Source organism: Teleopsis dalmanni, chromosome 2 (genome assembly GCF_002237135.1).
Source record: "Teleopsis dalmanni isolate 2A chromosome 2, ASM223713v2, whole genome shotgun sequence".
Taxonomy (NCBI): Eukaryota; Metazoa; Arthropoda; class Insecta; order Diptera; family Diopsidae; genus Teleopsis; species Teleopsis dalmanni.
The window spans coordinates 169,969,567-169,985,849 of record NC_051847.1 but is presented as its reverse complement, the minus strand read 5'-3'; the positions used below and the strand labels follow the sequence as shown (position 1 = coordinate 169,985,849).

Below are 16,283 nucleotides of genomic sequence, written 5' to 3'. Positions count from 1 at the left end.
TGGAACGAATTCTCCTCAATTAGCTAATAGAGCCATTTTGATTTCACATTTCTCGTAATTGTGGTTAAAAAGATGGGCATATTAGAACCAGCCACACGCACTAATAATTGCTAGTATCTAGCCAACACATATATCGGAAATATCACCGAGTATGTAAAAAAATGGAGCGCCCAATGAAACAAGTCGAGCTCCGGTTTATACTTACTTACTTACTTACTTAGTTGGCCATTACAGACGTGTGTCGTCCTTGGCCGCGTCGAGTAGCCTTCGCCAGTCAGCCCGATTAGTTGCTTTCTGACGCCAGTTGGTAGTACCGAACGCCCCCAAATCGTTGGTCACCTGGTCCTTCCACCGAAGATGCGGACATCCTCTACCGCGTTTTCCACCTGTGGGTACTGAATCAAATACCTTTCTAGCCGGACCACTTTTTTCCATTCGCACGACATGACCAAGCCAGCGTAGCCGCTGAATTTTTATGCGTTTAACTATGTCAATGTCGCGGTATAGCTCATACAGCTCATCGTTCCATCTTATTCGATACTCGTCGCCAACGCGTAAGGGACCATAGATCTTCCGAAGAATTTTTCTCTCGAATGCTCCTAACGCCCTCTCATCACTGTTGGTAATTGTCCAAGCTTCTGCACCATACAGAAGGACAGGCATGGTAAGGGACTTGTAGAGCGTGATTTTTGTTTGTCGAGAGAGGGCTTTATTTCTCAATTGCTTACTTAGCCCGAATTAACATTTGTTGGCAAAAGTAATTCTTCGTTGAATCTCTAGGCTGACGTCATTTATGGTGTTTAAGCTGGTTCCTAAATAAACAAAGTCTTTCACAACTTCGAACTTATAATTGTCAACAGTGACGTAGGTCCCAAGACGCTCTGGGGATTTGTTTGTTGACAGAAAGTACTTTGTTTTGTCCTCATTTACCACAAGACCCATTTGCTTTGCCTGTTTTTCTAAGTTAGAAAATGCCGCACTGACGACGCGGGTGTTTAGACCAATGATATCAATATCGTCGGCATACGCAAGCAGCATCACACTTTTGTAGAATATTGTGCCAGTACGGTTTAAATCTGCTGCTCGAATTATCGTTTCCAACATTAGTTTAAAGTAGTCACACGACAAGGAGTCACCCTGTCTGAAACCTCGTTTGGTATCAAACGGCTCGGAGAGGTTCTTTCCAATTCTAATGGAGCTGGTGGTGTTGCTCATCGTTTTACGTAGCCGTATAAGTTTTGCTGGGATACCAAATTCAGACATAGCGGCATAGAGTGTGCTTCTAGTGGTAGTGTCAAAAGTAGCTTTGAAGTCGACAAATAGGTGGTGAGTGTCGATTTGTTTTTCTTGAGTCTTCTCCAGGATTTGACGCACTGTGAATATCTGGTCTAGAGTGGATTTGCCAGGTCTGAAGCCACACTGATAAGGTCCAATCAATTGGTTGACGAGTGGCTTCAATCTTTCACATAGTACGTTTGACAGAACCTTATATGCGATATTTAAAAGACTGACCCCGCGGTAGTTGGCACAGTTTGCAGGATCACCTTTTTTGTGGATTGGGCAAAGCACACTTAAATTCCATTCGTTGGGGATGCATTCATCCGACCAAATGTTGCGAATTAGCAACATCCGATCGGCGCCTGCAGCATTGTTGTTTTTGAGCCGCGTTATAGCTGTTTTAACTTCATTATGATCGGGAGGCGAGACGATTATTTCATCGTCAACGATTGAAAATTCGAAATCATCTTCGCTTTCAGTCACATTGCTACTACCGCCATTTAGTAGTTTCGAGAAGTGATCCCTCCATATATTAAGCATGCTTTGGACATCTATCACCAGATTACCGTTTTTATCTTTGCAGGAATTAGCTCCGGGTTTATAACCATTTGTCAGGCTTTTAATTTTTTGATAGAATTTTCGAGCCATATTCCTGTCGCCCAGCTTCTCAAGCTCTTCGTACTCACGTCTTTCTGTTTCCTTCTTTTTTCGCCTGAAAAGACGTTTTTCTTCCCTTCTCTTTTGCCGATATCGCTCTTTAACAGCGCTCGTCACAACTGACCACAGAGTGGCTTGATATGGTGCGTCTTTCTCTGCGGTAGCATTGCGACACTCTTGGTCGTACCAGCTGTTTCTTTGTATACGGTGATAGCCGATCACCTCTTCTGCAGCGGTACGCATAGAGTTGGAGATGTGGTTCCATTGTGCGCATATATCGGCTTCTTCAGATGAATTTTCCAGATATTGGGAGAGTCGAGTAGCGAAGTCATTAGCTGTCTGTTGTGATTGCAGCTTTTCGACGTCTAGCTTTCGCTGTGCTTGTTCACGTACCTTTTTCATCGCACATAAACGTGTGCGGATCTTGGCTGCAACAAGGTAATGATCCGAGTCGATGTTGGCTCCTCGGATAGTACGTACATCCAAGACACTGGAAGTATGCCTTCCGTCTATCACGACGTGATCAATTTGAGATCTTGTGTTTTGATCAGGTTACAGCCATGTTGCCTTATGTATGTTGAGATGCTGGAATCTGGTGCTACTAACCACCATGTTTCTAGCCGCGGCGAAATCAATCAGCCTTCTTCCATTATCAGAAGTTTTCGTGTGAAGGCTGAACTTTCCGACAGTAGCACCAAAGATACCTTCTTTACTCACCTTTGCGTTGAAGTCTCCAACAACGATTTTGATGTCATGATGGGGACAGCGTTGATATGCTTGTTCAAGCTGTTCATAGAAAATTTCCTTGGTGTCGTCATCTTTATCTTCCGTCGGGGCATGCGCACATATTAGCGTGATGAAGAAAAATTTTGCCTTAATTCGGATTTTTGCGAGCCTTTCGTTTATTGGTATAAACGTTGAGACCAAATTTCTCAGCTTTCGGCTTACCGCTAATCCAACTCCAAACTCGTGCTTTGTTGCATGGCAGCTGTAGTAAATGTCACAATGTTCTCGTTTAGAGCATCCTTGCCCCGTCCATCGCATTTCCTGGAGAGCGGTAATGTCAGCCTTATATTCCTTGAGGACATTAACCAGCTGTATAGATGCACCTTCTTTGTAAAGAGTTCGGACATTCCATGTGCATATTTTTAAATCGTGTTCCTTAATACGTTTGCGTTTGTCGTCATCAGTAGATCGTTTCCTTATCCGAGGCTGCCTCTTCGTTTGCATTGGAAGAATTTTTTAAATGGTGGGTTCCAAGCCCGACGCATAACCTCATATATCCCTGAGGTAGATTTCGCTGCACACATTAGTTCACTACGCACGGATGCTATCCAGAGGGGCCACTTGGAGACTGTGTCAACTTGGAGAGAACAGTGACAAGGATCGCGCTGGCATTTACCATGTTAAATGCAATCAGACACTTTACCTTGCATGTTCAATCCCATCCCCCCCATCGTTAGTGCTTTAATGTACCATAAAAGTGCTTTTTAAATCAGTTATGAATATATTTATATTAGGTGATATATAAAACATAAAAGTCATGTTGTTTAGTTGTGTAAAAATGTTCATGTGTTTAATATATAATACACATTTAGATTTAAATAATTTTTCACCAAATAATTTTTCAGGTGAGATCCGCTCTTGTAATACGTTTTGTAATATGTCATATAAAGCACTTAATGTTTCAATAAACTAGGGTATTTTAATATTTCTATCAGTCAAAATAATGTAGGTTTTATCAATATTTTTTCTGTTCACAGAAATAATTTGAACATCTTGGCTAGATGCATCACAGGTGGATACATCCGACCATTTTAAGTTTATGTTAATCAATTATAAATTAGTAAAAGATGGTGTAGATATGATATGAATCCAACTTTGTTTTTCTTATTTCTGCTTATTTAATTACTTTTGTACTATATATACATATGTCGTCTTGTTTTTTCTTTGATTCAACAAAACTATAAAACAATCATTTACGGAAATAAAATCAATCAATGAAATCTTTTCATTCTTTTCAATTTGATTTATCTTTTTTATAGATTTTTTTACTTATCAGAAAGCAATGTGATATCACACAACGAATGCTCTCTCTTTCTTGACAATCTTAGTATGATAACGATATATTTGGTGGATTCAGGTTTTGTTAACACAATGACGGCGTATGAAAAACCCTATAAGTTTAAGTTTATATTTCTAACCAGCTCGTCGAGAAAACTCGATCTACATTACTATTCTGTTTTTCTGTCTATTTTTCAGTTAGAGCATAATTTACCTCTTCAGTTTTTAACATAAATCAATAAACTACATAGACTTTTGGGAAGTATGCCATATGTTATACTATATATTAACATTAATTAAAATGATTGAATTTAGGTGCCTATACACCATAGGTTGCATATATATAAAACTGCAAAAATTAATATATCTTATATATTACAATATTTATTTATTACAATATTTAATAGATATTTTATACTTTAAGATTTATAATACTTAGTGCTAACTATATTTTTTTTTGCCTTTCGAAGGCAGAAGATATGAGGACGCAGTTCTTTAGGATCGCCACTTTTCTTTTTCGTTATTTTCATTGTTTTTGTATATACTTATTATGCTTATTAATCTGAATATTAACACTATTTTCACTAAAAAATCTATTCATTAAAGAATTTCCATACTAGTAAAGACAAAACTTAAAACAACTTCAATAATGGTTACTATACAATGGTTGAATAAAATCGATACTATGACTGTTGTTAAGATATGTCGGCACTTTTGCTTATAATTATTTCCCACGTTTTCATTCACAGACTTAAAAATGTTCATTCATAACTAAAAAATTTAAAAAAAAAGTTTAGTCATAAAAATAAATTTTTTTGAAAATTTCTTTTCAATCCAAGTACAAAAATCTGAATAAATCCAGGTTTATGATTACAAATTGTGTGAACTTCGTATATATATGAGAAAATTCAAGAGTGAAACATATTTCCAGTAGCAATAAATAACTAATTTTTTGATAACAAAATTAATATAAAAACGTTTCATTTCATAAAAGTTGCCCAGAAGTTTTTTTTTCCATCAGCCAATATGTGATTATAAAATCAATAAGATAATAAAATAAAATTATGGTGAAGTAATATGGCTTTTCAATTATGACAACAATAACAATAAAATTTTTTTTGCCTTTTATTTAACGTTAATACATGTTTTTTCTTCATTTGAATTTGACGAAATGACTCCAAGTGCCATTAAAAGCTGCAAGTCATTTTGCATTTAAATGACCACATGCCACATCGACTTACACTCAACCAAACCCGAATTACTTCCATTGCTCATGAGCTCCGGTGTGGCAGTGTATCTCAAAAACCCTTGTTAACCAAATTTCAAGCAATCATCGAACATCCTTGTCAACGTTTAACGGAAATTCAGAAATTCAAAAATCCTCGATCACACATATCTCTGATGTGTTGTTGTAGTTGCTGTAATTTTTACTGTAATTTCGAGTTCTGTGCTGATTCAGCATTTATTGTGATGAAAGACCAGGTTGAAAAGGTATTCAGTACGATTCCAAATGCAGCATTTTACGAAATTCTGATAAAAAATTGAATTTTGGGTGAATTATTGTATTTTTAGCTTTTTGAATTGCACGCGTTGACCGTCACACTCGGTTAAGTTTAATTTCATTGAACAGAGAGTCATTACCAAAAACATATCAAAAGGATATTTTTATTCAATTTTAATATAAAAATGATAATGAAATAATAATTGTCTAATGCTTGGAAGTCAATTAGAAAATGGAAAACTTATGCTTTCGAAGGAAAAATCATGGAATTTTCAAGAGACTCAGTAGATGTCTGTCAGATGTTCTGTCTTGTATTTCATATAATCAACTATATAAAGAATTTCTTTAGAAAGAAATCTAAGAATCTGTGGTCACCTTTTCTGAAACTGTAACTAATACGTATCCAGTAAAAATATATGTCATTATAATTACTAATTACTGAAATTAATAGTAATTACTAATTACTAATATATAATTGCGAATCTCTACTAACATATTGAAATCTATACTCATTATCTTTAAATCTAAGCTTCTATATTCCAAATTGTCTAGAAAGTTTGCTTTCTCATTTTTTTTCTATATTTCTTTCATATACATAGCATATGCTACTCTTGGGTCTGCTGTATATGCAGACTAATTTTGGATCTGCTAATATGAGCCATACTTATCAGCTTTCTTTTGTTTATGCCTAAATTGAATTTATTTAGTTCCAGTTCTTTTCTTTATACCATCTAGTTTTTTATATATTCACATTAATTATTTGTCTTCCACAAGTCCTTTTCACCACTTTTAAAACAATAATTTCAATCTAAATCAACTCAAGTTTTGTGTAGGCGATCTTTAGAGCAGTGCAATGTTGTCTAGCTTTTGTTTATATTTTTCTTTTAGTTTAAGTTATTGAATTCTTTCCTAACAAAAATAATGTAAGAATCAGAAGTTTATTATATCTAATCAGCTCAATTCCCCTTATTAATTTATTTTTATCTCTATCGCAAATTTTTAGTTTCTTTTGAAAAGTAAAATGATCGACCTATGCACAACTTGACGATTGAAGCTGGTTTCTAATAGAAGAGATAAGGATAAATTTATGAATATTCGTCTTCGCTCAACAAAAATTACTACTTTTCTTCCAATTAATACAGATATATATGTGCAATACTAGTTTTCGGTCAATAGGAGCTTAAACTAGTTTACGTCAATACTACACACTAACCTTTTTTATATACTTACATTAAAAAAAAGGATTTTTGAGCTTTAAATTTCACGTTAGTGTAAACACAAATGAAAACATTTTCGAGGGTCAAGCTACCGCTACTATAGAAGGTCCAACAGATTGTACTTAACAAATGTTATCTTGTGTGTTTTTTTGTGTTTCTTCATTGTACCCTTTTTGTCTATTACATTGTTCTTGAACTATATTATAATAACTCTAATGCTCATTTTAACATTTCCACATCCTAATTAGTTTACCTTAAATACTTTCAAATGGTGCTCAGTTAAGGCATTATTCCTTTATTATAATCAAAAGCCTTTCCCCTAGAAATAGTTTTGAAGTTTGCTAGCATATGGTAATGTGTTAGAGCCAGGTTTAAAGAATATATCGATTAGAGATAACAGGGGCTGCAGAATGCACAATTAGTATAAATTGACTGTCTTTATCGACTTATTTCAAAATATACGATTTTTATAGTAAACCACTTTTCTTAGAGCTATTTTACTGTTAGGATTTCCATCTTTAGACATTATTCCGTGCCACTATATGTATATTGTTCCCTATTAATATTATTTTTCTATTCAACGAAATAGAAATATATTGAACTATACAGTTGCCATAAATTTTCCTATCAGCACTTATGTCCTTAGTTGTCATTAAAGCCGCTTTGTAGGTCCGCTAAATACAAGAGTTCAGCTGGAATAATGACTGGCACTTGATCACTAGTAGAGAAATAAACTCAGTCACACTTGGAGTTCTTTTACATCTTTAGTTTTTTTCGTTGGACTTCATCACTTGCTATCTATTTTAATTCCGGATTGTGATGATGATAAAATAATGTCTCTGGCATTGACATATATATCGCATAATTAGTTTTTTATATTCTTTCTACTTCAAGCACAGTATTCATATTATTAAAAACCTTTTTATGACTTAGTAATGATGTAAAATATACAGATATTTATTTCGTAACCAGGTAACCACTTCACTTCACATTTCTTTCCAATAAATCTAAGGACTATATTTGTACTTATGTATACTCATTAGTAATATTTCATTATTGCTTAATATGATAAAAGAAATTATTTTAAATTACTAAAGCTGTATTAAATACCCAGTAAACTAAAGTTATGGGTACGGACCTGATTGATATCTGCTTTTTCTTATAAATTAAACCGAGAGCTATTCAAAATAATTTTTTAGACTTTTTTATATTCACGCTTCAGCCAGCCTTATTTAGACTAGTAGAATGCTTGAAAATCTTGGTGTTTGCACGAATGAGTTTGAACACAGCATATCAAAAAGTATTATCCTATCCCGTAATATCGATTAAGTTATCACAGATGTTACTTTTATAGAAAAGTTATGTTTTAATGATAAAACATATCACTTTTTCTTTCCACTGTAACTTATCAACTAATGGCTAGATTGTCATCAATTTGGCATATATCCTAAAAAGCAGACAGTTTAGAACGAGAATTCTAATTGTTCCCTAGAGTTTTTTCTTGAGGCAGTATTTATATATCAGGTGAAACCTCACTTCATGGTTTCAAAAAAAATCCATCAATGATTTTATTTGATTGCAAACTTAAAATAAGAAATTTAAACATGATTTTTAAAATAAATAAACAACAGCATACATGTTTCATTTAATAGATATTCAAACTGTTGATTAAATACTTTTATAAGTAAAATTAAAAACACTAATGTTGGAATTAGCAATGTAAGCAAATTTTTTAATGATTTCATTATGCCACGACTGTGTAAATTGTTAACATTTACAATCTTGGAAATTGTTTGGCGTTAAGTGAACGGCAAGAAATGGATAATTCGCACTTCACCATCAAAACATCTAAACGATTTGTGTACTCTTGCTACTGGAACTCAGAACTCAGAAATGATCCACTGCCGTTGCCTCGATTAATTGTTTCCTTCAGATTGTGAGGAAAAGCAACGTTCGTTATATTGTTGGATATCGCAGTAGAGTCCTACATACATACGAGTATTTTGTTAAAAATCAAAGTCGGCATTTCATTACCTGAGCATAAAATGCGTTATAAAAGTATAAAAATTAAAGAATGAAGATCATAAACAGAAGATTGCGCGGTATTACATTTTATTAAGCGGCAGCTATCAATCAACGCAGAAATGAATTGAACATTCTATGAAGTAGCAGTGATTTTACAACAACGCATCACTCTCACCGGTGGTGGCAATCTATTAGCACCTTTAAAGTACATTTACAACATTTGTCAATCTGACTAACAAAAACCGTCGACGATCACTTGTTGTAGCGGCCAAAAAGACTCAAGTCCCATTGTAAGCCATTGTAGATTCTTAAGTTGCCGCCCAATCATGAACAACAATAACAACAACAACAGAAGTTGTAACTTAAATCAAGTGAATGCCAATGTATCTAAACGCAGCTATTGGTATCTAAATGGATATATTTAAGGATCTGATTTGATACCAATTTATTCATTTTTCAATACTTTTAATTGTGATGTTATTAATTTAAAAAATTAGAGCAATTTATTATTTATAAATATGTATTCATTTCGAAAATGTCACCTAATAAATTCGTTTCAGTTTCAGCTTACACGTGATTTTCTATCTATGAGATATTTGTACATGTACTTGAAAATTTATCTACGTCACGTACGTATAAGTATTATATTGTATTCGAAATGGACACAATAGCAGCAGTTAAGGTTGATAGTTGCTAATGTGAAGCGATACAGGGTAATTATAAGAACTGTTTGGATACCATATCTAATAGATGACTTATATGTATACCATATATATATGAATATTTATAATATATATAATGCTAAAAATATGTTAACTATTAGAATAGAATCATTTTCAGTTTAATTTTTTATTCATTATAAAATAATATTGTTATGATCATCACGATCGACACTAAACGAAACAAACCAGATCGGCTAAGTAAACACAAAATGTTTATATTGAAGTTTTATTTAAATTTGTTTAAAATAGTCTCACTCTAAGGGAGACTTTATTATATCTATGGTATTATGGTATGGTCATTATCATTATGGTATTTTTCTCTATTTTACTTTTAATTATAAATTACAAACCCAATGTTGCTCTCTATCTCAATGAGGAACAAAATATTCTGCTTTTGATTTCAATCTACAATCTAATCTTCTCCACATTTTATTTCATACTTTTTCCCTTCTCTATATTCTCTTAATTACAAGAATGAAGTTTACACTATTCGATCTTTATAAGATATATGGTATTATAGTGTAATATAACATAATATAATAATTCCCATTCCAATATCGTTAAGGATATCGGAACTTATTGAAGTCCTGTATTACTTACTTACTTGCTTACTTACTGCTATCCTTCTCTCCTAGTAGAGCATAGGGACTTGTTGTGGTCCTGTTTGGGAATTTTTAATGCGTTCCACCTTCAGAAGTAATACTAGATCTAAAACTGATTAAAACTGATTAGCTTAGGTGTATTAATTTAGAAATTATTTTAAACATGATTTGAAAAGATTTAAAACTGTATACTTAGCTAAAGATAGGTCACTGTGAACTCTGCTATCTTAAAATAAAAATTATGTATGTAACGACGATTCCTCAGACTCTGTCGTGACAAGCTGTAAAATATAGAACTGTGTACCTGCTTTGTTGTAACTAAATGCAGATGAAACTATCACGAGTCTGTAATTTTAAACCCAAAGTCTTAAATCAGATCTATAAAAATCCATATGTCCATATGTCGGACTACAAACGTTCGAGTAATGGGCAGAAGAACACACTCCATTTGGCATTGACTTCAATTCGAAGCGAGCTAAGTATAAGTTCATTCACAATTAATCTTTATATATTAAGACTTTAACATCCCTTCATATGCATCACCCTGTATATATTTTTGAAATTGTGCCCAGTAAGAGACACAGACTTCGAAATATGAAGACGAAAATAAGTAAAAAATTGAAATTAATAAAAATTTCACTTGAATTGACAAAGTGGAACCCGGCGTGACGAATGTCATCATCATGGCAGCAGGTTGCTGACGACAAGTGCCTCTTCACAAACTGTGCGAATGTGGAGTACTCTGTGTACACCACACAGTGATGAAATTTTTGTTTATGGAGGTTTTAGTTGTTCCAAAAAAAAAAAATATCTGAAATATTTAATATTTTTTCATTGTTTTTAAATGCATACTCGTTAATTCAATATTTCGATATGAGTGAAAAGTGGATAATGGATGCGTGGTGCAGTTGTTGTCTCGGTGACACAGTCGCTCACCAATCATTCAACTTTTCACAGTTGATGATTAATCTTGACATTGAATTGTTGATATTGAACATTTTTCATACACTTTTGTAAATATTATATAAATTAATTTTGTTTAATTCAATGAAATTAATAAAACATTTTTATTAAAAAAAAAAAATGAAGGAAAGCAGCAAAGATAAAAACATGCGTTCAATATATTTTCAGTATAACTTTTTTAATATTTTTTAAATATATATTTATGTTGTCTTATTATTTTCAAATAAAGGTATTTTTAATTATGTATTGTATTTCTTATCAGTTATAAGTAACTGAGCTCAATTAACAATTGAAAAACCAATAAACAGATTAATTTTAATTAGTTTTTTTAAATAAATTTTACATGAGCATGTATAAGTATATGTAAATAAGTATAAAAAATGTTAATTATACTTCAATATATTAAATGTATTTAAACTAATTCTTATTTATGTAATAATACTATATATATTGCATGCGTCAGTTACAATATAATTTATTTCTAAATTCTTTTTTACTATTACTTTAGTTGGAGAAAGAATAACAAATTTTCATATTTTCACATTAAAAGTTATAATAATAACTATATAATTATATACCATACATAATTATACTATCTAACGATTATTTTTCTTCGAGAACTTGTCTTATGCTAGTCCAAATTTTTTATTTATTTTCACTTCATTCTTCACCTCTGACTTCATACTCAAAGTTTTAACAAGAACAATAAGTATTATTACTATTAATATTATTATGTGGGGAATAGTATGTAAAGCGATTTGGGTTGTATATTGAGCTAACTACAGTTATCTTAATCAATCTTTAGCTACTATGTAGTTTTGATTATTCAAAGAAAATGTGTTCCGACATCATTATTCATTTAACATCATCGATATTGATCTACGCTGGAACTCATTTTGTTAAGATAATGCTTTCATCACCTACACCGACTTGACTGAAAATTTAAATATATACTTTGTAATTTTGATTATTCAGAGAAAATTGTGGTCAGATGTATCCAACATTCATTTAACAGAAGTGTTCGATATTGATCTACCCTAGAACTTTCATCACCTGCACCGACCTGACTGAAAATTTAAATAATCTCTCAAATGAATCTAAGGGTCTATTTGAGAGTGTCTCAGAACGGAAGATAGAATTTAGAACTTACCCACTGATTCTGTAATTGATGACAATGTTCCTTTCACTAGGGTACAGGACTAGAATAAAAAAAAAATATTATCATTAAATATATAAGTATATAATTTTTATGTTAATATAGTCTATTTTTATTATGAAGGATGAAAGCATCAAAAGCCTTGTGTAGTGAAAAACTTAACATTGTAACATTTTTTTCGTCCGAACAATGAAATCCCACTACCGCCAAGCAACAATAGGTCCACTTAGAAAAATAATTTGGTTGATTTGGTTAACTAGATCTTAACTAAATCTCAGGTAAACCATACTACATCTTAGTTTTCATATCTTCTTTATCACATGAGAAAATTTTTCTAACAAAATGAACAGGTCAATTTGACTAGTAAGTGGTTAGAGTAAGTAAGTAAGTGGTTTCTGTGTATTACGTCGGGTGGCACAATACTATTCATGCTTTTTAAAAGCTTTAATTCCAGTGCATTCTTTAATGATATACTCTGTAAATATGTTAAATCCATTTTACTTTTCAAATAATGTGTACATCTATTAAATTATGTTATCGACTTATGTTATAGACGCGACACCGATAACACTCTCCATTGTAGGACGTCTCTTAAATATTTGAAATAGTTTCGCTATGCTGGAACCATTACGGCAAGCAAAACCTGCCTCGAAACAAAGAATTTAGCATTAGTAGATTACAAATATAACATTAAAGCTACCTAAAAAAACTCTCAGGATATAATTACTCATCTAAAATACTTATATTCAGCTATGCCCACCTAATATGTAATATACTCTTTAACTAAAAATCTTTTATTAAGACTGATAATATCCAGAAATAAAGTTTCATGAATTTTATCCTAAAGCAAAATATGAGTTATTAATCCATTAGAAATGTTATGAAAACATAATTCATCCAAAATAATCAAAAATAAATTATGTGAACGGTATCCTAAAGCATTATAAGTTATTTAAAAAATGTTTAAAAGTTATTAACATTTTTTTGAAATAATTGATACCATTACTCAAATTCGATTATTTAAAAAGAAAAAGTTGTTAAACCAAATAATATGGTATGTCGTAACAATCCTAAAGTTCGATAAAACAATGGGACAACTTTTGCGAGGTGAAAACCAAGTTTTGGAGGTTTTTGAAGAAGATTGGAAAAAATGCTTTGACAAATGATTCGAATGCATACAAAAGTGTATTAATCATAAAGGGGAATACTTCGAGAAACAATATAGCAACTATCAACGATAGGTTAGTATTTTTCCATTATTAGGCTCAAAATATACATAGTGACCCTCGTAAAAGGCTTAGTGGGCAGTGTCTGTAGTTAATTGTGCTGGCAATGGTATCTACTAACAGATATAAATGATGGATATCACAAAATATTAGCAGACTTAAAAAGTTTTCCTCAGACAGAGGAAAAAATATATCAAAATCATCCTCAAATAAAAAACTGTTGGTAAATTTCAACCGATAGCAAGACACCTGACTCATCACATTTACAGATAGATATGAACTTAAAATAATTTAAATCATTTTGGTTAACTACTCTAAAGTACATAACACTTTACGTCCTCGGTGGCGGTGGGATGCGCGTGTTGGCCACGCGTCAAAGCAAGTGCATTTCAACCACAACAAATCATTAAAAAGGAAATACAAATTCCATTCGATAATCAAAGAACAAGAGCACTTGACCGACCTATGCATTATGGTCAGTAAAATAAAATTGATAAAATTGCTTTAATTATGATTTGGAAATATTTTCATCAAACACGCCATACAATCATTCAGTTCATGCATTATCCTTTGTTTATATCCTTCACGTACTCGTATGCAGAGTAGAGCAAAGTCTCATCAAAACCACAACAGTTAATAATAATAACTATTAAAATAATTATTATGACAGATAAAGATGTATTAATACACTTAGAAGCACTTAAATAGAGCGCAGCACAAACTAAAATGCCAAAGGATATACCAGAGGACATGTCAGTGCATTGATTGCGCCTGTTTGCACGAGAACTAAGTGTGCAATCAAGATTTTTATCGTCGCTTCAAATCCATAAAAATTAGTAAAAAATCAAAACAACAACAAAAGTGAAATGGCAAACGATTTTCCAATTCAGTAACTCCCCCACATGCACACCACCCCACCTCGCTCGCAAATTTTGATGCTAGCCAATTTAAATGGCATAAGACTGTGTGGTGTGTGTGTGTGTTTATATGCTGTGTGCAGCAGTGTGTGTGAGCATGAGCATGAATGAATCAATTGAATTGCTGTTGTGCTGCTGTGCTGCTGTGCTGCTGTTATGATTGCTGTTAAAAGCCAGTAAAATGCCGGCTTATCTGGGGATCAAAATAAATTCGTTTGAAATTAATACCGAGATTTGCCTTCATTAGCTCTCGGTAGCCAGCCGTGCGCTCAGAAAGCAGCTTCTGATTTTCCACATTTGACGAAAGTTTTAATACGCAAAACAACCACCGGCGAAGTGTAACATTGGGTGTTAAGACTTCATCCTGAAATGTGGTGAAAGGGTGCATTTGCTACATTGGAACTGGTTCCAATATTTTTCGTATTAACACAGAATAATAACAAAAAAAACTACTTCAATGGGAACATATAAGTGCGCTACAAAATTCGTGATACTGAATATATTCATTTCATGAATATGAAAAATATATCTATTTTTTAGATGTGATTCTAAAGATTATCAGATACAAATAAATTTTATAGCACGGTTTTTTTACATATATTAAAGTTTAAAGGAATAAAATGAATATGAAAGATATATCTATTTTTTAGATAGATATGATTCTAAAGATTATCAGATACAAATCAATTTCATAACTCTGTTATTTTTTACATATATCACAGTTTAAAGGCATAAAATGAATATGAAAGATATATCTATTTTTTCGATATGATTCTAAAGAGTATCAGATACAAATCGATTTTATAGCACTGTTATTTTTTACATATATCAAAGTTTAAAGAGATAAAATGAATATGAAAGATATATCTATTTTTTCGATGTGATTCTAAAGATTATCAGATACAAATAAATTTTATAGCACGGTTTTTTTACATATATCAAAGTTTAAAGGGATAAAATGAATATGAAAGATATATCTATTTTTTAGATAGATATGATTCTAAGGATTATTAGATACAAATCAATTTTATAGCACTGTTATTTTTTGACATATATCAAAGTTTAAAGGGATAAAATGAATATGAAAGATATATCTATTTTTTCGATGTGATTGTAAAGAGCATCAGATACAAATCAATTTTATAGCACGGTTTTTTTTTTTTGACATACATCAAAGTTTAAAGGAATAAAATCATTATAAAATTAAAAGTAGTTCGATTTAAACCTAAAATTGGTAAGTGAAATAAAGTAAGTTTTTTGGAACAATTATTTCTGAGATATTAAAGTGTTAAGAACTGAAATCTATTTTCAGGTTAAGTAGTCCTTGGCACACTACATTACATTTAGTATTAGTAATCAATAGCATTTTATCCATTAAAATATAAAGCGCTTACTACAAAACACTTAAAAATTACTAAATAATGTATCTTTTTTATAGTACATAAACTTTATCTATAGTATAATTATCAATTATTTTTAGAAAGAAATTAATTCTTTGAATTACTTATTAGGTTCTACAGACTTTAAATACAATTTTTATATAAATCATAGCTCAAAGATTATGCTTCTCATAAACTCAACATGCCATTTTCATATGTAGGGCACAAAAACTAGCTTCGACGCAGGATTCATTCACAATTTGCTAATCCTTAAACAAAACATAAGCCACAAAAATTTGTGTTGCGTTAAATTTAATAAGTTTTCTGGTACAATTGAAAAATTCCTATCAATCTACTTTTTTCGTCTCTTAAATTACAAAAACTTCTATTAAACTTTTTGTAAAAATATGGGTGAGCCACCCCTCAATGTCTATTTTCGTACTACTAATACTGTCTATACTTGGACACGTGACTTCAACTTTCAAATTTATAATTCTTAAATTTGTTGTTGTTGTTGTTGTACACTTTTGGGCATATTTTGTGCTCGTATGACACTTTAATTGCAGGTGAATTACT

At 31.8% G+C, this 16,283-nt stretch overlaps 1 protein-coding gene across 1 annotated transcript in view; it reads right to left on the bottom strand.

The window, feature by feature from the left end:
- Window positions 1-12,168: 12,168 nt before the first annotated feature.
- LOC119676135 (octopamine receptor beta-1R-like) overlaps window positions 12,169-16,283 on the bottom strand; it is a 13,494-nt gene continuing 9,379 nt past the window's right edge. The window contains exon 7 of the mRNA XM_038087367.1: window positions 12,169-12,228. Within this exon, the coding sequence (XP_037943295.1) occupies window positions 12,169-12,228 (60 nt within the window). The remainder of the gene's footprint in view (window positions 12,229-16,283) is intronic.